General features: G+C 36.2%; 9 protein-coding genes and 1 non-coding gene across 10 annotated transcripts; 7 read left to right on the forward strand and 3 right to left on the reverse strand.

Annotated features, from left to right (window-relative positions):
• Positions 1-1,647: 1,647 nt before the first annotated feature.
• B0P05DRAFT_521750 (uncharacterized protein) lies at positions 1,648-3,306 on the forward strand. The gene is made up of 5 exons (XM_051575901.1): positions 1,648-2,521; positions 2,605-2,643; positions 2,692-2,793; positions 2,848-2,948; positions 2,973-3,306. Exons 1-5 carry the CDS (start codon positions 2,058-2,060, stop codon positions 3,113-3,115), a joined length of 849 nt encoding a protein of 282 aa, XP_051439823.1. The 5' UTR covers positions 1,648-2,057; the 3' UTR covers positions 3,116-3,306.
• Positions 3,307-3,511: 205 nt separating this feature from the next.
• Positions 3,512-4,316, forward strand: B0P05DRAFT_521754 (signal transduction histidine kinase). Its single transcript, XM_051575902.1, has 4 exons — positions 3,512-3,585; positions 3,636-3,880; positions 3,931-4,194; positions 4,248-4,316. The coding sequence occupies exons 1-3, from the start codon at positions 3,541-3,543 to the stop codon at positions 4,190-4,192; spliced, it is 552 nt and encodes a 183-aa protein (XP_051439824.1). The 5' UTR covers positions 3,512-3,540; the 3' UTR covers positions 4,193-4,194; positions 4,248-4,316.
• Positions 4,317-5,072: 756 nt separating this feature from the next.
• B0P05DRAFT_460238 (uncharacterized protein) lies at positions 5,073-5,289 on the reverse strand (the record flags this gene model as incomplete). The annotated part of the gene is made up of 2 exons (XM_051574001.1): positions 5,073-5,123; positions 5,173-5,289. 2 exons carry the CDS (start codon positions 5,287-5,289, stop codon positions 5,073-5,075), a joined length of 168 nt encoding a protein of 55 aa, XP_051439825.1.
• A 76-nt stretch (positions 5,290-5,365) lies between these two features.
• Positions 5,366-8,012, reverse strand: B0P05DRAFT_576710 (uncharacterized protein; the record flags this gene model as incomplete). The annotated part of the gene is made up of 5 exons (XM_051581724.1): positions 5,366-5,512; positions 5,605-7,125; positions 7,176-7,299; positions 7,351-7,693; positions 7,739-8,012. The coding sequence occupies 5 exons, from the start codon at positions 8,010-8,012 to the stop codon at positions 5,366-5,368; spliced, it is 2,409 nt and encodes an 802-aa protein (XP_051439826.1).
• Positions 8,013-8,578: 566 nt separating this feature from the next.
• B0P05DRAFT_521766 (DNA repair metallo-beta-lactamase-domain-containing protein) lies at positions 8,579-10,401 on the forward strand. Its single transcript, XM_051575903.1, has 4 exons — positions 8,579-8,992; positions 9,035-9,640; positions 9,690-9,844; positions 9,895-10,401. Exons 1-4 carry the CDS (start codon positions 8,635-8,637, stop codon positions 10,288-10,290), a joined length of 1,515 nt encoding a protein of 504 aa, XP_051439827.1. The 5' UTR covers positions 8,579-8,634; the 3' UTR covers positions 10,291-10,401.
• B0P05DRAFT_521769 (uncharacterized protein) lies at positions 10,387-11,532 on the forward strand. The gene is made up of 3 exons (XM_051575904.1): positions 10,387-10,884; positions 10,939-11,033; positions 11,084-11,532. Exons 1-3 carry the CDS (start codon positions 10,517-10,519, stop codon positions 11,398-11,400), a joined length of 780 nt encoding a protein of 259 aa, XP_051439828.1. The 5' UTR covers positions 10,387-10,516; the 3' UTR covers positions 11,401-11,532.
• B0P05DRAFT_567736 (uncharacterized protein) lies at positions 11,531-12,425 on the forward strand (the record flags this gene model as incomplete). Its single annotated transcript, XM_051581154.1, has 3 exons — positions 11,531-11,780; positions 11,906-12,126; positions 12,324-12,425. The coding sequence occupies 3 exons, from the start codon at positions 11,531-11,533 to the stop codon at positions 12,423-12,425; spliced, it is 573 nt and encodes a 190-aa protein (XP_051439829.1).
• A 387-nt stretch (positions 12,426-12,812) lies between these two features.
• B0P05DRAFT_521776 (uncharacterized protein) lies at positions 12,813-15,925 on the forward strand. The gene has a single exon (XM_051575905.1). It carries the CDS (start codon positions 13,233-13,235, stop codon positions 15,849-15,851), a length of 2,619 nt encoding a protein of 872 aa, XP_051439830.1. The 5' UTR covers positions 12,813-13,232; the 3' UTR covers positions 15,852-15,925.
• An 872-nt stretch (positions 15,926-16,797) lies between these two features.
• B0P05DRAFT_t2 lies at positions 16,798-16,870 on the forward strand. Its single transcript has one exon. It is a non-coding gene; the product is annotated as a tRNA-Ala (tRNA).
• Positions 16,871-16,975: 105 nt separating this feature from the next.
• Positions 16,976-18,982, reverse strand: B0P05DRAFT_521778 (cytochrome P450; the record flags this gene model as incomplete). Its single annotated transcript, XM_051575906.1, has 6 exons — positions 16,976-17,611; positions 17,657-18,181; positions 18,233-18,352; positions 18,405-18,564; positions 18,614-18,687; positions 18,747-18,982. 6 exons carry the CDS (start codon positions 18,977-18,979, stop codon positions 17,185-17,187), a joined length of 1,539 nt encoding a protein of 512 aa, XP_051439831.1. The 3' UTR covers positions 16,976-17,184.
• Between the last annotated feature and the right edge of the window lie 95 nt (positions 18,983-19,077).

Here is a 19,077-nt window from a genome sequence, read left to right on the forward strand (position 1 = left end):
TTCATCCAATGGAATGTATATTGAGTATCTAACATGAAGAAAAGACAAATTGATAGACAAGCTTCAAATTCTATTTCTTTTGAATCTGTGTGCTTTTTGTGTCGTTTATTTCCAGAAATGGCGTATGATGCATTTATAGTAACATTCTGCAGACATGTTGAGTTCGACTTGATTGCAACACAAAGTGTTACATTTACGTCAATTTCATGCTGCTTATTCCCGGCAACCAGAAGCCATTGTATCTCTCTCTCTTACTTGGAGATGATAAAAATGAGTACAGTCTATCAAATAAGTGGGTCGTATTTAACAGATACACAACAGTGAAACAGATTGGCTACATGTTTTCTTGTTTTCTGCAAAATAAATCCATTCAAGTTCAGCTTCCGTTCTTTTGCATTTTGTGAGATGAGGACTAAAAGAAAGAAAGAAAAACAAGAAGGGACGGTTTGTGCTACCTAGGCTTGAGTAGAGGATATTTGCATTATTATTTCTCTCTCAAGTTCCAAGTCTGGTAGATGGTTTGGAATGTTTTAATTTGTCTTGTAGATTTTATTTGACAGTCCTCTATCTTCTCAAAGAGACCACTTCTTCTTGGCGAATGCCACTGTTGACTTGACCATCTTCATCTTCACAGACGTCTTTATTGGTGTTGCACTACAATGTCTTAAGTGTGCATACTAGAGTTTTATTTTTGAGGTCCATTTTTTTTTTTGTCTTATCTCTCAGACAGTTCATCATGATTCTTAAAGACATCCCTCTTCTCTCATTTTCTCTTTTTCGACCCGACTGTCTGGTTTGATTTGTATTTATAGTAATCCAGTTATGTCATAGAGTGGCTTTGCGACACTACTGAATCCTTGTAAGACTTGCTATATTTGCCATCATTCATCAATACTTCTTTTTTCTTTTGTAGGAAGAACCCTAATGAGTACCAAAGAGAGAGGGAATGGTTCATCAAACTGTAGCAGTTCTAGAAAATACAAAATGCATGAATGCATTTCTTTCATGGCGAATACACTGTCCATAGATGTATGCCTTTTGAGAATTAGTTTTAAAGTATCGTTTTGTTCTGGTTTCTCTGTACAATAAACAATCAAAGCCTTTTTGTTATAAAATAGTCAATTGAAAATGATTTCGCTTTTCTTTCTCTTTCGTAAAAATGGTTACAATCATCTCCTCTTCATTAAATTATATACTTGTACAAAAATAGTTATTTTTTAGAGTTTTCTCTAGCCATCCTCTCTCTCTCTCTCTCTCTCTCTCTCTCTCTCTCTCTCTCTCTCCTTAGTATTCTCTGTAAATTCCAGTTTAAACATAACGGGAAAGAAAGCTATTTTGTAGTATATATAGAGAGAGTGACATGCAAAACAAGCAAGAAGATTGCAAAAAAAAAAAAAAAAAAAAAAAAAGACATAGTTAGCAATCATAAAGTCGTAGAATAGACCTTTCCATACCAATGCAGCTTAATAATACCTGAATAGCTTGAACAATCGACAGCAATAAAAAAAAAATTGTAATACTGAAGAGAACATCATCATCCAAGCTTGTTATAAAAGAGTTTTTTTTTTCAGGCATTGCTGCCAAAGAAAAAAAAATCATCCTCACCCATCTACCTGACTCCAATGAAACCAAAGCATAATAAGCAACAAATCCGTTTTTTTTTATAGTATTTCACCCATAGTTTTGGTGAGCCATTGAAATGTCAGACTTCAAGGCGTAGATTATATAACTCTTTTTTTTTACTTTTTTTTTTTTTTTTTAATTATGCCTAAACATAAACCAAAAAGCAAGATCAGCAATATAAAGCGTAGAAAGATTGAAAAAAAGAACAGATCTCGGGATAATGCGTTTGGATTCATAAAGACAAAAAAAGTGAAAGAATACGAAGGGTTTATGTCTGATGAAGAAAGCGATACCAATCCACCACCTCATCATGATCAAGAAGGTAAGATGACTAGACATGCTTTATTTATTCTTCTTTAGTGATTGTGGTATCCAAGGATACGTTTGCTCATCAACCTAAACCCAAGTCATTCCATCAACTCTCTCAAGTGTCCATGACAAACTTAGTATCTTCTATCGATACTTCACTGAATGAACCTGATGTTGGTTTCTTTATCGATACTACACCTACTAAACCAAAACGATCAAAAAAGATACTTAAGGACGACTCTATTTATATTGAAAGTGATGATGATGATGATGATGGGATATCTATCAGTAGTAGTGAAGATATTGACATATTACAAGCCTTATCGCATTGGGGATCCAATACTGATTTACAGTTTGACCAGTCTGTCAAGGTTAAGGGTCGATCCGATAGAGATGATATTGCCTTGTTACAAAATACATTTATGGAAGATATCTGTGAATCTTCTGAAGAACAAGAAGAAAAAGACATAGACATGATAGAAGATGATATAGATAATGTACCAGATAGTTTAAAGCATAGTTATCGAATCATGGTCAAACAAGAAATATCAGAATGGAAAAGACAACACACTCAAAGAAGAAAAAGACTGTATCTACTATGCATTTACTTGATCAGTAAGTAAAAAAAAAAAAAAAAAAAAAAAAAAAAAAAAGATTGAATATGTGTGATAGGATATTACATGACTTTATAGACCAAGATCAAGTACAAACGTAATTCATTAGTTTAGATGGGTGTATGTATTGACTGTGTCTTTATAGTTATTCACTTGGTCATTTGACTCATCATGGTCGTACTATGATTGTACCTATCCTAGCCAAACTATTTCAATTGGAAGTCACACCTATGGACACCAGTCAAAAGTAAGTAACCATAGAGAATGAATAGCATGACTGACCATCATATATATATGATAGACATATTATGTTGACCAAGACCGTCCATACATCTATACCTTCCTTTTATACAGAATCCACACACAAAAAGAAAAAGACAAGACAGAAAAAAGAATGGCATGGTCAACAGGTGGCTTCTGACTCAGCCCCTATTCCATCTTCTAATATTGGTCATCGTATGCTATCTGCTATGGGATGGAAAGAAGGTGAAGGTATCAATAAAGACGGGATTAAGGAACCTGTCAAAGTGTTTATGAGAGCCAATAGAAAAGGATTGGGTGCATCATAATCATTCTCTTGTCTTCTGTTGCACATAAACCGGTAAATAATTCTAGTGTATAAAGATCAGATTTTTGGTGTAAAAATCCTGATGATATGTTGTTTAAGGTACATTTTGTGCAACCCCACTTTAAGAGATGGGATTTTTTAAACTTTGAATGACGTCGTCTTTTATAAAATAAAAATTTATATATATCATGGTCTCTATTTTGACACGTAATAAAATAAACAATAGATAGACAAAGAAGCGTTTATCTACTTGTATAAAGTAAACTTGTAAAAATAAAAAATAAAAAATAGGTTAAAATAGTAAGATATACGATGACGTATTTTGGACCTTGAAAAGGGTCGATCAGAGACCTAAAAAAAATTTTTTTTTTTTTTTACTCTCTTTCTTTCTTTTCTCTCTTTCTTTCTAATATACCTTTTTGAATCATGACAAGTCGCGAAAGTACTCCAGCCCCTAAAGAGACTGAAATGGTAATCCACTTTAACATAGGATATACAAGTTTAAACAAAATGTAAATTAGAACAACAAAAATACAAACAACAAAGATACCTCGTCATCATCCACATTATCACCTGATTTGACACAGACAGAAGCAAGGGGTGAAGATACTGAAAAGATATTGAATCCTGAAGATCTTATTGACATGAACACATTTGAGCAATTGCTGGATATGGATGAAGAAGATGATCATTCTTTCTCTTACAATATTGTCAATGATTATTTTGAACAAGCTGAAGCTACATTTAAAGACATGGATGAAGCATTGTAAGTAATAGATATAGACATTTACATTCTGATTTAGAGGACATGATTAGAAAAAGTAAAAATTTAAATGAATTATCTCGACTTGGTCATTTCCTTAAGGGTAGTTCAGCAGCTATTGGTTTAAAGAAAGTGAAAGCAACATGCGAAAAGATTCAGAATATTGGTAATTGTCAAGAAGAAGATGGTTCAGGTGAAATCACTGAAGATGAAGCACTTGAACGTATTACACCATTATTACCACAAGTAAAGACAGAATATGCTGAAGCAGAAGATTATTTGAAGAACTTTTATGAAGTACAGGATACGAAATAAAGGTATAAAGACCCATGTTTCTTAGTCATCATTTTAATTATTATTATTATTTTAGGCTTTTGGTAAAAACTTGATAGTAAAGAACACGAGTACAAATATGACGCATACAAATAAAATAAGCGCCATTGACATAAAACTAGTACCCCATGATTTAGCATAATGTTCATCCAATCTTTGTCTTTCTTGAGTCATTTTAGACAGGTTATGTTCAACTGCTTTCTGTGCTTCTTTAAGGATCACATCATCCTTGCTGAGTGTATCACCAAAGGCTTGGCTGTTTAGTTTGAGTTGTTGTGCCATTCGACCCAAATCAGTCGTGAGTTCATCGTGTAATTGTCGGTGATGTTGTAAAACGTGTTCTACATTACTTGTTTCATTTTCTCGAGCTACGTTTCTAATTACGTTTTAATTTCTGTTTTCTGCATCTTTTTTTTTTTATTATTATTTGTGTACTATACCTTAAGCGTAATTCTGAGTCTTGTTTCTCTGGTATGTCTTGCTGTTCTTCTTCCTCTTCCTCTTCCTCTTCCTCTTCTTCTTCCAATAATGTCTAATGCTATCAATCACCCTTTTCTCTATAAAGATAAATGTACCTTTTTTCTTGTCATGTCTTCCAATGGTTCTTGTTGCTTTAACTGAATTAACCAGTTGGGATCTGGCTTTTCCAACTCTTTCAATGCTTCTCTATGTTTCTTTTTTACAAGACGTGCTTCCACAATCCCTTTTTCTACATCTACATGCTTCATGCTGAGATGAGTATACCGATAGGTTCATTCTATACATTACCGAAGTATGAATCGAGACCATCTCTGACAAGTGTTGAATACGCTTAGAATAAGGTGCACTAAAGATGTCAATCATGACGCGTTTGTTTATTTCCTTACTCTGTGTGGTCTGATTGAGACTGTAATTCAACAAGGTATTTCACATACTATACACATATGAATCAATAGAATAGCAACTACAACATATTAGCTTACAGTAGCAAACTTTCTCTTTTCAGAGGGATCCCATACAGCAATGGGTTGTTTCTCTAATCTGTCTTCACAGTTCTTTAAAAGTCGATATAGATTAATTTCTTCTGTTGTTGAAAGCATAAAGAAAGAAAGAAAGAATAAAAAAGAAATGTGTATATATATATATATATATATTATTATTATTTACAATTAAAAATCAAGGCTTTTTTGTCTGCCTAATCTTAAGACATACATCAGCACCATAAGTATCAATAAACTTTTCAATCTTTGTCCGCAGTGAATTCTCCATAGATTTAATCTTTCTGCCTGATTGTGTCTCTTTATCCACAATATGATGTGTTAACTATAACATACATATATACATATATAAATATATACATATATATCTATATTAACGTCTATTGAAATCTATATATATATTTTTTTTTTTTTTACCTTTCTTGCTAAATCTTTAAACAAATGCTTGTCTCCTTTCCATAGTCGTTGTTGTCTTGAACTTAGGTGTTTTGTTACTACTTTTCCCACTTCTCTTTTAAGATCAATATCATTTAGATAATCATCTTCTTCTTCTGTACCATGATTGGAACCACTTGTAGGTGTCAGTAAATGATGAGGGGATTCTATTTTTGTTGTGATTGTAATAGGTGGAGGTGGAGGTGGAGTAGATGTTTGTTGATCGAATGGTGGTGGAGGTGGAGGTGGAGGTGGAGGTGGAGGTGGAGGGGGTGGTAATTGAAGCTCAGGTGGTATATACCATTGTGTTTGTTGAGTCAATAGATTATAGTAATAAACAACACCTTGTTCTGTTACTGCAGTTTGCCATGAATGAGAAGAAGAATAGTCTTCTGGATCAGTAGAATAGTAATAATACGTGTAGTCTGTGGGTGAATAATACGTTGGATAAAAGGGATATACAGAGGGAGGCTGTGATGGGGTATTGGCCTCTTGTTTGTTCTTTTTGATGATAGGTGGAAACTGTAGTTTGAATGCCATATCTTCATAAGTTGCATCCATTGGAATATACTCAAGATAATCATTGTCTGGATCAAACAATTCTCGACTGGATTCATATCGTTTTCGTTTCTTGAATCGTTTCTTGGTCTTGTTGGTGACCTTCTCTGCTGTAGTCTCATCAGTGATGATAGTCGTTGTTGTTGTTGTTGTTGTCGTATGAGTATGCGTATTAGCCTGTATTCGCTTAGGAATACGATAGACACTCTTGAGTTCATTCCATGAAGCCAATAGATATTCAGACAATTGACTGATTTCTTCATTATCATGATCCACAAATCGCTGAACAACATCAAACAGCTGACAATCCTCCAGTCCATTTCGATTGGCCAAAGGTAGTTTCTCTAATACCTGAAGTACTCTCAACACGATTGTCTCATTCGACTTCCATTCTCCTAACCAAAACTTGAGCATTTTTAATCCATGCAGTCTGACAATCATCTTGAGTATCTCTCTTCCATGCGAATGATCGACATTGGTCATCTTGAGTCGCATCAATAGTTTGTTGACCAGGCGAGGTTTGCCTACTGAATTCAACATCCGTTTCACAAATGACTGGACCGTGTTGGGATCTTGTAAGGGTTGTAATTGTCTGGCTTGCTTGACCACTTCCTCATCATCATCATCATCATCAGAATCAGAATCATCATTCTCTGAAGAAGAGAATACCTTGACATGTTCAAATACATGGTCTTCATGGCTGTTATCAGAAGCACCAATGTATCCCTTACAGTTGAATTCACCACAATAACACGCTTGAGCCACTGTACCGTAACGTTCAAATTTATAATCAAACGTTAATTCTTCACCTGCTGTAATAAATCGACTGGTAAAGATACCAATCCTCATCTTCTTGCCAATCACCCATTTCTGCGTCACACAGTTTGGATTACAAGAATGATTCATAAATCGAGCTAAACAACCTCGCTTAGTAGCATCAATGATCTATCAACATAGGATAAGCAAAACTCCTTTTCTTTGATATGATTCCTTACCTCGTCATTCTTGAGTGTCATGAAATAATAGTGTGTATATCCTTCTGCATCATATTCTCGAGTACGGTCAAGAAACACTTTTTGTGGTATCACTTCACCCATGTATTCCATAATAAACGAATTACTAATACATCAGCCAAGTGCCATGGTGATACTTTTTTTCTTCTTTACTTACGGTGGTAAATTCGTCAAGGCTCTTAACCCAAATCCCTTTTTTTGTGTCTTGATCACATCCACAGGCGCATATTGTCCAAGTTGAAATCGTCTGTTGCGACATAATCGCCCACAAGGACAATCTTGTACCATACATTCCATAAACATCATACGGTTAATACAGCGATTATCATCACCACACGCATCCAAAGGAGGATCCAATTCAGAGTCATATTTACATTCACATGGCATACTCTCTTCTGCCATGGATCGACCTGTAGCTGAACCAATATAGATGTTGGCTGTAATGTTCTCATAGGTGGCTAATGCTTCTTCTGTTGCTGCAGGAAAATACCTAGAATCATCTAAGTAGACACCATAAGTAACTCATATAGATCGATCTAGACTACCTAATGCCCATCCATGATCTTCAGATTCACTTAAAGACTCTTCTTCTGATGATGATGACAATAAGTCGTTGGTGACTGTCGTACTAGGCGGTCTCTTTGAACCAAATTCAAAATGAAATTGAAACAGATCAGAAGGACCTGTAGCCACTGTGGTCCTTTTTTCTTCTTCTTCTATTTCTTCTTCGGATAGACTACTGGCAGTTAGTATATCAAGATCTTCTTTGTCTGAACAAGAATCGTCATGCCCAGCAGCATGATGCGTGCTATCCCACATGGCTTGTGAAGTCGTGGTGGTCGTAGTAGGGGTGGTAGTGACTTGAGCGCAAACAACATTCACAGTTGAAGATAGGTGTTTTTGTGTAGTGTCCACTAGAGCAGTAATGAGTAAAACTCAAGTCATGGATAACTTGATCGTACTTGCCTGATTCAACGTGCTCTAAAATATATTTCTTTTCTCTTATTTGCAAAGACAGTGCGTTCGATCTATAAAAAAAAAGAAAAAGAAAAGTGAACACATGATATAACACATATGATTTCTTTTTACCTTATATCGGTACTTTGCATAAGCCCAATGTTGGCACAAATAAGCGAGAGAAATATTAAAAATAAAGGATAGAAAAAAAAAAAAGAAGAGAAGCTTCTATAATATACACTAGGGTAAAAGAAAAGAGAGAATAGAAAAAAAAGCTCTGACTTTTAATATGGCCCGCCAAAAAAAAAAAAAAAAAAAAAAGCCAAGTATATATTTAAACTGCGTTCTCTTTACTTTATGATTGTAAGTGAACCGGGATTTTTCTCTCTCTCTCTCTCTCTCTCTCTTTCTTTTCTTTTCCTTTTTTTTTTTTTTTTGTAAAGTAGTTCATATCTTTGTTTGTCGTGACTGTATAAAATCTTGCATGAACAAACAGAAAAGAAAAGAACCTGCTGTCAAATCAAGCTATTTTTCGATAGATAGTTATTTCAAGGCACCTAATGATAGCAACAAACGAGTCAAGACAGACAGTACAAAAGAAGAACAATGTCCTATATGCAACGCATTTATTCTGGTGGAATCCATATCCATGGAAGTACATGTGAATAGTTGCCTTGATTTACAAGAAAAAGAATCACTAAATAATCAGGAGAAAAAATCATTATTACTACGCAAGGATTTGACAGTTATCAAAGATTCAACCATAGCAAAAGATAGCCATCAAATACAAGAGACACCAAAAGAGAAGAAAAAGACATGTCCATTTTATAAATTTATGCGAGGTAAAGTATGTATGGATACTAAATAATAATAACAATAAAAAGGCACTCGCTTTGTAGTAGACGCTTTTAAATATGGCAAGATTCCAGACTGTGATGGTTATTTCTTAACCCATTATCACTCAGATCACTTTGGTGGTCTTGGACCCAATTGGTCTCATGGTCCTATCTATTGTTCTCAAGTCACTGCTAATCTTGTCAAACAAGAACTTAGAGTCAAACCTTGTTATGTCCATCCTCTCTCCATGGACACACTGCTCCCTATCCCAAATTCAACCATTCAGGTAGCCTTGATTGATGCAAACCATTGTCCTGGTTCTGTCTTGTTCTTGTTTGTGATTGATGGCAAGACAAGACATTTGCATACAGGTGATTTTAGAGCAACACCACGCATGTGTCTACACCCATTGATTCGTCAGCCTCAAAACCCACCTCTTCATTCAGTCTATTTAGACACAACCTATATGAACCCACAGTATGCATTTCCTGCGCAAGAAGAATGTATTCAAGCCGTATGTGATGTTGTTTCTAATCACAACAAGAACAAGACGCCTTCTTTACTAGAGAAATGGATCAAGAGTCCTGTCAAGAAAAAGAAACCATTGATTGTTGTAGGGACCTACACGATAGGAAAAGAGCGAGTGTTTATAAGTAAGTTTTTTTGTTTATTTATTTTATTTTCTGAGTGTCTTCTTGTTAGATGTAGCTAAAATGCTTCAATGCAAGATATATGCACCTTCAAAAAAGAAGCGCATCTTACTCTGTCAACAAGATGATCAACTCAAAGCCATGCTTACTAATAACCCTCATGAGGCTCAGGTACACATTGTACCACTGGGTGATATTCGTCCTCCTGTAACGATCGAGATGGATACCTATAATGTACACTTATCTCAAAATAATAGGCTATGTTCGAATACCTTAGACACTATCAAGATACATTTGATCATCTTATTGGATTTAAACCTACAGGCTGGACATATCGATCAACCAAGACAGAGGCCTCGGATATGACATTAGCCCCTTTATTCCACATCATCACACCACCATCTGATAGATCAATGCGTCTCTCGCCTTATTTTGAAGACACCAACATCCAATTGTTTAATGTGCCTTATTCAGAACATTCTAGTTTTCGTGAATTAGCTTCTTTTATTGCCAGTCTAGAGATACAAGACATTATACCCACTGTGAATTTACATCATATCGATCGCATGAAGATGTATTTTGAGAAATGGCAAGAAGAGAAACGTTGTAAACGCATTGAAGTAGTGGCTCATTCTAACCAAGACCATTGGTAAATGTCTGTGCTCTTAATAAAGATTTGATTCTAAACTGAACTGCCGAAATCAAGGGAGAGATTATCATGCACCTTGAAGAGATGATGATGTCGTTTCTTTATTATATTTTCCCATCAAGTAGTACAAAAAAAAGCATGTATATATATATATACAATACTCCAAAAAGAGGGAGGGGGGAGACAGAAAAGACGACATTCTTTTTTCTTTTCTTTTTCTTTCTTTCTTTATGTATTCCCCTCCTCAACAACAAGAATATACAGACCATTTCAGCCAAGTAGGTACACCCCATACCACAGTGGGTGCTGTTCCTGTAGCACGCAACAATCGATTGTTGAATCCAAACTACCATCACCAACGTCAAAATTCGTTCGGTACTGTAGCCTCAGCCATGACAATGAGTCCTCCTTCACGTACGATGTATGAAAACAACTCACAAAACTGGTTTGGGACAAGTCTGGACTCAAATGGCTCTTCTTTTGGTCAATCGCCTGTGTTTAATAACCATAGAGATATCATTGTTTCTCCTTCTACTTCTTCAAGTCATCTGGATAGTTTCACAAACAATCAAGAAGACGATGAAAATCAACAAAGAAAGTAAAGTATTTATACATATTTGTCAGACTGCATATTTATTTGTTTTAAAAACAGTCTTCAGGAAATGTTTGAGAAACGACGTCGGAGAAGGGAATCACATAATGCAGTAGAGAGAAGAAGAAGAGATAATATTAATGAACGTATTCATGGTAAGTTTGTTTATATGTCTTTCTTTCTTTGTCTGATATGCAAGAGATAGAACTGTGTACTCTTTTGCCTGAACGACTTTTAGATACAGCACCTACAAGTTCAAATGTGATGGCTGTCTCCAGTGGCCAAGTAGGTACAAATGGAAGAGCCATTAATAAAGGCACCATTCTGAAACTCTCAGTGGATCATATCAAGGAACTGCGTGAAGAAGTGCATCAATACCAAGAAAGAATTAGAGAACTAGAGCGAATGGTTGAAGCAGCCAAACATGGCGAACGAATACAAGAGGAGGACACACGTATTGGATCCATACAGTTCAGGCAGCAATTTAATAACATGCAGATTCACACCTCTCATGAGCCATGATGATGCCCACTTTAAGTAACATCGACCAAGTTTGTGACTTTTATTTAGTACATTTCTAAAATAGTTAACAAAAGTGCATCTAAATAAACATTTCATTTCAATTTTATCCAACAGTGTTATTATTATTATTATGAAGAAGTACTTGCCTTTACCTACAACCATTGTAATTCATGTCATTGAGAACTACAAGGAAGAGATCAAAAACTCTGAAGCAGTGTTTGGTGCCAAATGGGTTCACAAGAGATGTGTCACCAAGAAGGACAAAGAGCAATGTCTGCTTAGATCTGGAGAAAAACAAGTAAGAGCTGACACTGCGAAAGACGGTATCAATGCCAAGACTAGAGACTTGCAAGAAAACCAGATATCCTGGGCTTTTGAAGGTACCTTCCTTTGAAAGATAATCCAAACATTGTTCTTAAAGCAGCATAATCATGCAATTTGGTCAGCTTGAAGATTTCCAACATCTTTCTCTGTTGAAAAGCACCAAACTGTTGATTGAGAATAGATTGCTACAGAAAGAGAGGCGCTAGAGTTTCTATCCAGAGAAATTTCAGAGATTATATCCAAAAGGACTACCAACAAAACAGTCCTTGGATGTGGGCAGAATGGGACCTGAAGAAAAAAGAAGAGGAAGAAGAGAAATATATTAACAATAATGTCTTAGTATTAATGGTGGCATTAGAAGCACTAGGATGCTACAGTGTTGCCTCCTTCACCACAGAAGAGGTAGAGAATAATGTCATGATAGGCTGTTCTTGTGCTGATTTCAATGGAACCAAACATCTTGCAAGCACATATATCTGTTGAAATGCATCGAACCTATCATTAGTATCTATCAAGATATGTAAAATCGTCAGGAACGTATTTGATAGTAATACTCGGATTAAGCTAGTTCTTTGACTGCTTCTGGTTTAAGCTCTTAGCTTGTTTCCGATGGTTTTGAGAATGTGAAAGCAGTGTTCAACGGCTACATGGATGATCCTCACAAGCAAAGAGATCTTTCAAATCTAGTCTTAGCCATCTGAATGATATTTTGATTCCCACTTCTGAACGCTCAATCTCGTCTAACTCATTTCACTACACAGCGTAAATAAATGTTTAGTACTGGAACCGAGATGTTAATGCCACACATAACATAAGAAGCAGCTTATGTGAATATATTCGTTCGGCTTATGACAACAACAGCAGACCATAACAGCTTTTAAGAAGCCAAGGTGACCTAGGTGCCATTAGTAACACCTTCCTAGGTTAAATGGTAAGTATATTCTCTTTTAAAAATAACAGTCACTAAGGCCTATGTCATCTTTTTTTGTGGGGTATTTATGTAAAATCTCGAATATTTCAAACATCTGTGATAAATAAATCAATGTTGACCTTGCCTTTAAAAATTTTGTTACTCCACTTTTTTTTTTTCATAAGTGAGGGATGGTTCATATACGGTGTCAACACCTCCAATCAAGGCTCCATCAAAAGGTCAATCAACGTCTATTATGGAGGACTCTTTTACAGACTTGTCAAGTAAAACAGGCATCGACCCTTACACCGAGATCAAGAAAAAGTAAGTCTATGGCATAGACCAAGTATATTTATCTGTTTGTTTAGGTTTCCTAGACGAGATTGACAGCTTAGAACAGCAACAACATCACTTACTTTGGCAACTCAAATCAACAGGAAAGAAACGTATTCCTGTTCACGTCAACACTAAAATTAACAAAGACTTGACTCCCACTGTGTTGTCTATTCACGCTGATTTACAAAAGAACGATCCCGAAAGTGCTTGGCAACAATTTGACAGGTTGGGTGCTGATAACATACCACGATCCACAGCACATATGTTGCTTGAATCACTCCATACACTTGTCCATACCCATCTACCTCGTCTTACACTCGACTTTGCTAGACTTCAGACACTCTATACATCAAGACTCGATATGCTTGCTGGCCTAGTGAAAAGAAACAAGGATCTGAATTGGGACAAACATCAGTTTGCGATGGTGATTGAGCTCTATGGCAAATTAGATCAAATCAAAAAAGCAGAATCAATTTTTCGCAACATGACACAGTACACATCAGCCGCACCCAGTGTAGACATCTATAATGAACTACTAGCAGTGTATGTGCGTCGATTGCGATATGTGGATGATGTGACAAAAAAGCGGTTTCTTTCTAAAATGAAAACATTGGAATCAGAGATGGTTCGAAAGACTATGGCACTCAATACCACTTCCTATAATCTATTGTTGGCTGCGAGGATCAAAGCGCACGATTTACAAGGAGCAGAAAAGATCTTTTTGAACATGACTTGTCCTCCTGATCGCATTACTTACAATATTCTGTTGAATGGATGCTTGAAAGGATGCCGCGACAACAGAGAAAAGGAAATTGCAACTCAATGGATGGAACGATTGATAGGCTCAGGTATTGCACCTAACAAAAAGACATTTAAGAGTATCATGGATGGTTTAGCAGACCAAGTGAGTCGTCATGCTCGTTTGGGAGAAACACACGATATGGAAACAACTACGCAATCCGTCTCAAATCTTTACAAGGTGATGCTTCAATTGGGCCATGCACCAGACACAGAAACAGTCAACACGTTACTGAAATGCTACACAGCAGCGAACAATCAAAGCCAGATAGACAAAGTAACGCAGATGTTGATATTGCCTGAGAAGAAATCAGGTTGTGGTCAATGTGGGTGTGGAAACAAGGCTGTCAAGACACAAGAAGATGACAAAAGTGTTAAAGTGAAACCAGATGTCTTTACGTTTAACATGTTGATGAAGCATCACCTTGCTAACAACCGTACAGATCAAGCATTTGAAGCGTATGATACCATGGTTCAATTGGATCTTTGTCCTGATACTGTTACTTATAGTAACTTTATTGGGTTCTATGCTGAACAAGGCAATGTGTCTGAATGCTTAAAATACCTGGATGTTATGGAACGAAAAGGTATTCCTAGTAATAACTTCATTTATAATATCCTCTTGAACTGTTCTCTCAAGTACCCTGAACAAGCTGGCAAAATCACACCCCATCTTCGTTCTATGCTAATGAATGGCACAAGTACACTCGATACAGTTTCACAAAACATCCAATTAGCTCGTTACCAGCCTAAAGAACAAGAAGGATTACATGAAAGCTTTGAACATTATACAGACCTGTTAGAGCGAAACATGTATGACAATACAGGCCCAGTCAACACACGTACCTACAACACTATTCTTCAATCAGCTGGTCAATTCTACAAGAGAGCAGCTCATCTTCCCTCTGCTGAAGAACGTCGTGGATTCCATCAAATGCTTGACTCGATCATTGCTTCTCTTGATACCTCACAGATTCGCTCTGATCTATATACATACGCACTTACGATTCGTAATGCATCTTATGTAGGTGATATGAAGAAAGCAGAATCCACCTATCGATCCATGTTACATGCAGGCATTAAGCCCAACCAGTTTATTTTCTCACATTTGATTTACGGCTATGTATCGATTGGAAAGACAGAAAAGGCGCATGATATTCTTAATCATATGTCGACCAAAGGCTTTGTTCCAACAGCCGTCAATTATGCGCCTCTCATTAAAGGTTATGCAGAATCAGCCGAGTTCAACAAGGCTTATGAATTACTTCGCGAAATGTTGGACAATAATGTACAGGCTGACTTAGTGATATACACCACACTAGCGTCTGTCTTTTTAGATTCACCTGTCCAAGGCAATGGAAAGAAGGCGATTGATTTATTGGAAGGCATTTCAAAATCGGGTATGGCCATGGATGCTGCCTCGCTTACCCTCTTAGCCGAAGCTTATGCCATTGAAGCCAAATCGATTCTACTCAACATTCAAGACAGTAAAACGTTACGTCAAGAACTTACACACCATATTGCCAAGATTGATTCCATCTATACCACACTTAAAGAAAACCAATGGCTAGACCTAAAAGCAATTACTACTTTACTCACTGCGCATAATCATCTCAAGAATCCAGAAGGTGTATGGAAACTATGGAATGAACTCAAGGCCAGCACCTCTGTCACGCTTGTTCCGCACCACTATAATGCCGTCATACATGGCTTGACAACAAACAAAACGTGGTACCCTGTGGCCAAACTGGTGTTTGAAGACATGTTACATCACCCTCATGTTCAACCCGATGCAAGCACGCTTGATCTCATGATTTGGGGTGCCTATGGCGTCTCTGACTATGATACCATCCGTACCATGTGGCGTCAAGTGCATGTAGCACCTTTGCTTGTCAGATCCTATTATGCTTCCATGGTTGCCATGTTGGATCAAAACCAGATTGAAGAGGCTCGTAAAGTCTATGAAGCCTATCTTCATTTGCCCACACCTTCTCCAAGTTCATCTACAGTTTGGGTTGGTATGATCAATCAGTTGGCAATACAACATGGCCTGAAGACACGGATACAACAAGAGCAATCATAATACCTTTATAGATTTTTGTTTATTTTTTTTTATTTTTTCTCGCTACTGTGTACAGATTTTTGTAATAAAATTGTATCTATTGTTTTTTTTTTATTTTATGCGATTCTTTAAGCAGTTAGATGATGTAGTTGTAAAAAATTAGTGGATCAAATATATTATTTTCTATTTAATTATAATATTGGCTTTTTAGAACAAAGGTATATTCTATATGTTGTGATGTAAGAGAGAAGATAAAAACAAAGAAGTCGATTAGAACTTGTATAGGTTTATTATCCAAAAATATCTCTTTTTCTAGCTCTTCATTCTCTAGGTATTTATACATGAAGGGATGTCGGAGTAAGTAGTAGTAGAGTTCATGCAAATGACTGAGTCTCTATTATCATAGACTACTTTAAATTAATTAAATAATGTAAATTATGGATTTCGGTTATAAGTCTTGATCTATTAAAAGATACATTGTCTTATTCAGTACAAGAGGTTCTTTTATGTCTATTTATATAGATTCTATATGTTCACAACACTATAGAAAGCTTTGATACTATAGAAAGGTACAATAAACGGCATAAAATGATGCAAAGATCTATCTCTACTCGGACATAGAAAAGAGAGATACAGTTCAATTCGAGTTTTGAATTCGGGGCCGTACGTTTAAGTATTGGAAGGAATCTATGTTAAGTTTTAAAAATTTCCTGATGCGTTTGCGGTTGATATGTTGTTCTTTCAATTCAATTAAGTCGAATCTCTATATTCCAAACCCTTTTTCTACAATAATTGCCAAGAAATTTGAAGTTCAAATCAACTCTCAAAATTAAATATGTATTCTTCAATTACAGTTCCGGCATTATAATTTCTATCCGCAGAACTCCGGTCCGTCCCATAAATGGTCACGTGTTTAGGTTAAATTTCTTGAAGTCATATTAGTGTTTAATTTTTTTATTTCATATCAGGGGATGTAGTGTAGTGGCTATCACATCTGCTTTGCATGCAGAAGGCCCCGGGTTCAATCCCCGGCGTCTCCATTCTTTTTATTTTCTCTGGTCACTTATGAGGGGTGTCTGTAGTTACCTTAATTCATGTTTGCTCTGTCAATCCATCACTCAATGAAACAAAGCTGTAGGCGAGGAGTCTTTTTTTCGTTAATATTCATTGCATCTTGTATGCGTATTATCGATATACAAAAACCCTCTATGCTTTTTTTTGGGCTTATCTCGTATGAAAATGTTGCTTTTTCTAGTTTTCAAAAGATGCGGGCACAACCAAACTTTAATGAGAAGGAATCACAAAAAAGTTATTCTTTTGTTATGGCATGATAAGTAATCAAAGAAAAAGGATTCTACTTGATTCTTTTTTCTACAAAAACTTTCATACCGTCCTGCATTGGGAGTGTCAATGAAACTTGATATGTGATATTCTGTCCAGGCACCAATGTCAATTTGTAGTTTTTGACTATATAGATCATGGCCATTAAAGTCTCAAGTGTAGCTAAGTTTTGGCCAAGACAAACTCGAGGACCAGCATGAAAAGCAGGCCATTGACCTTGTGACTCACGACGTAGTGTTTTGTTATCCGTGATCCATCGTTCTGGTTTAAATTCTTTTGCATTTAGACCCCACACCTTTTCCGATCTACCTTGAGCCCAAGGACACCACATAACATAGTCTCCTTTCTTAATACCAGTACCGTCTGGCCATATGTCATCACCAAGTGCATATTTCTGATTGTTTGGAACTGAAGGAAACAATCTCAATACTTCATAAAATCTATTGTCGTTATGTCAGGGCTCCTTCTTTCTGATTTCTACTTACACAGCATGCGCATATGTCATGTTTTTAATAGTTTCATATAATGCTGCAGGATCTTCGTTCGCACTATCTGAAATCTTCTGGTGAATCTCTTCGAGTAATTTACGCTCGATACGAGGATGTAATAAGAGCATATAAAATGTCCATGATAGCGCCTGTGCAGTCGTATCTCGACCGGCAATAACAAAGTTTAAAACAATGTCCCTTAATTCCTTGTTATTTAGTGGCTCATCATGCTCGTTATGTGCATTCATAAATCGAGACAATAAATCATGATAATCCAGCTCGCCTCTTGCTATTTCTGCATGACGTTCTTCAATCACTTGGTTGGCAAATTCATTCACTGTCTCAAGATGTTCAGCTATACTTTTCTTGCACGGAAAAAACAAGAACGAGAGCGGTTCTGTCATACGCCAAAAGGGATTTACAAATCGTTGGAAACTGTTGAGTTGACATTGATCAAAAGAGACTGCAAAAGATACTTTTTCTTTGCTTTCCAAGGCATTTAATCGAACGCCAAATCCAATTCTAAATGAATTAGATAAATACCCCCTTTTTAATTTTCAACATTATACTTACAGGATAAATGAATCCAATGTAAACTTAAACATAGTATCATGAAAATCAATCACTTGATGACAATCACTTGCTGGTTCCAGAATTTCCTTAAACATAATGTCAAGTTGTGTTAAAAATACTCTATCAAAATGCATGAATGATCAACGAAGATCCAGAAAAAAAAGTTGCGTACTTTGTAAAGTTGTCCCTGAAATTCTTTACATTAAAGATATGGCTTGCTGTCTTTCTTTGATACTTCCACTGTTCACCATTTGCATTAAAGATGCCATGGCCAAATAAATCCTTCATGGCATGATGTAGTTGAGGCCCTTTGGTGTAATTTCCAAAATTGTCTATGCATAGAGTTCAGATCCAATTCTTATATACAAATACCACACTTACTTTTGAGAATATGTTCAATGTTTTTAGGATCAATAGTAACAATGACGCGAGGGATAAATAAAGAAGATCCAGTTCTATGGTAATGGGTGAGTCTTGTTTTCTTTTAAAGAGAAAAGTGTTATCTGATACTTGCGTGGTCAAACTATTGGATTCTATAAACCCATCCAAGAAAAATTCATGCATTCGATGCTTATTTATAAGAACTTGAGGAAGAGTACCTACGAGTGGCCAACCTCTTCTCCGAGGTACGCCTTCTCGTTCTTGATGAAATAGAGCGCAATCAGGATATTTTAAAGCCAATAGACCTAATATGACCGCAGGAATACCAACTGTATGGACGAGAACATTATCAGTCAAATTGGTCATGAGAGAAAGTAAGATAGAGAAAAAAGAAGGGGATACATACCACTTCTTACTCTTTTATATTTACTTTTAAATGTATGCATATAAACAAAAGCAGCAGG

This window comes from Gilbertella persicaria, assembly GCF_025201335.1.
Source record: "Gilbertella persicaria strain CBS 190.32 chromosome Unknown B0P05scaffold_1, whole genome shotgun sequence".
NCBI classification, from domain to species: domain Eukaryota; kingdom Fungi; phylum Mucoromycota; class Mucoromycetes; order Mucorales; family Choanephoraceae; genus Gilbertella; species Gilbertella persicaria.

Coding starts and splice junctions, on each gene's coding strand:
- B0P05DRAFT_521769 (XM_051575904.1), top strand. CDS start 10,517: ATGTATTCCCCTCCTCAACAACAAGAATATACAGACCATTTCAGCCAA. Junction 10,885..10,938: donor GATGAAAATCAACAAAGAAA/GTAAAGTATTTA, acceptor TTTTAAAAACAG/TCTTCAGGAAATGTTTGAGA. Junction 11,034..11,083: donor TATTAATGAACGTATTCATG/GTAAGTTTGTTT, acceptor TGCAAGAGATAG/AACTGTGTACTCTTTTGCCT.
- B0P05DRAFT_521750 (XM_051575901.1), top strand. CDS start 2,058: ATGACAAACTTAGTATCTTCTATCGATACTTCACTGAATGAACCTGAT. Junction 2,644..2,691: donor GACCAAGATCAAGTACAAAC/GTAATTCATTAG, acceptor GTGTCTTTATAG/TTATTCACTTGGTCATTTGA. Junction 2,949..2,972: donor ACAGAAAAAAGAATGGCATG/GTCAACAGGTGG, acceptor CTTCTGACTCAG/CCCCTATTCCATCTTCTAAT.
- B0P05DRAFT_521766 (XM_051575903.1), top strand. CDS start 8,635: ATGAACAAACAGAAAAGAAAAGAACCTGCTGTCAAATCAAGCTATTTT. Junction 9,641..9,689: donor AAAAGAGCGAGTGTTTATAA/GTAAGTTTTTTT, acceptor TCTTCTTGTTAG/ATGTAGCTAAAATGCTTCAA. Junction 9,845..9,894: donor TGGGTGATATTCGTCCTCCT/GTAACGATCGAG, acceptor TCAAAATAATAG/GCTATGTTCGAATACCTTAG.
- B0P05DRAFT_521776 (XM_051575905.1), top strand. CDS start 13,233: ATGTTGCTTGAATCACTCCATACACTTGTCCATACCCATCTACCTCGT.
- B0P05DRAFT_521754 (XM_051575902.1), top strand. CDS start 3,541: ATGACAAGTCGCGAAAGTACTCCAGCCCCTAAAGAGACTGAAATG. Junction 3,586..3,635: donor CCCCTAAAGAGACTGAAATG/GTAATCCACTTT, acceptor AATGTAAATTAG/AACAACAAAAATACAAACAA. Junction 3,881..3,930: donor AAAGACATGGATGAAGCATT/GTAAGTAATAGA, acceptor GGACATGATTAG/AAAAAGTAAAAATTTAAATG.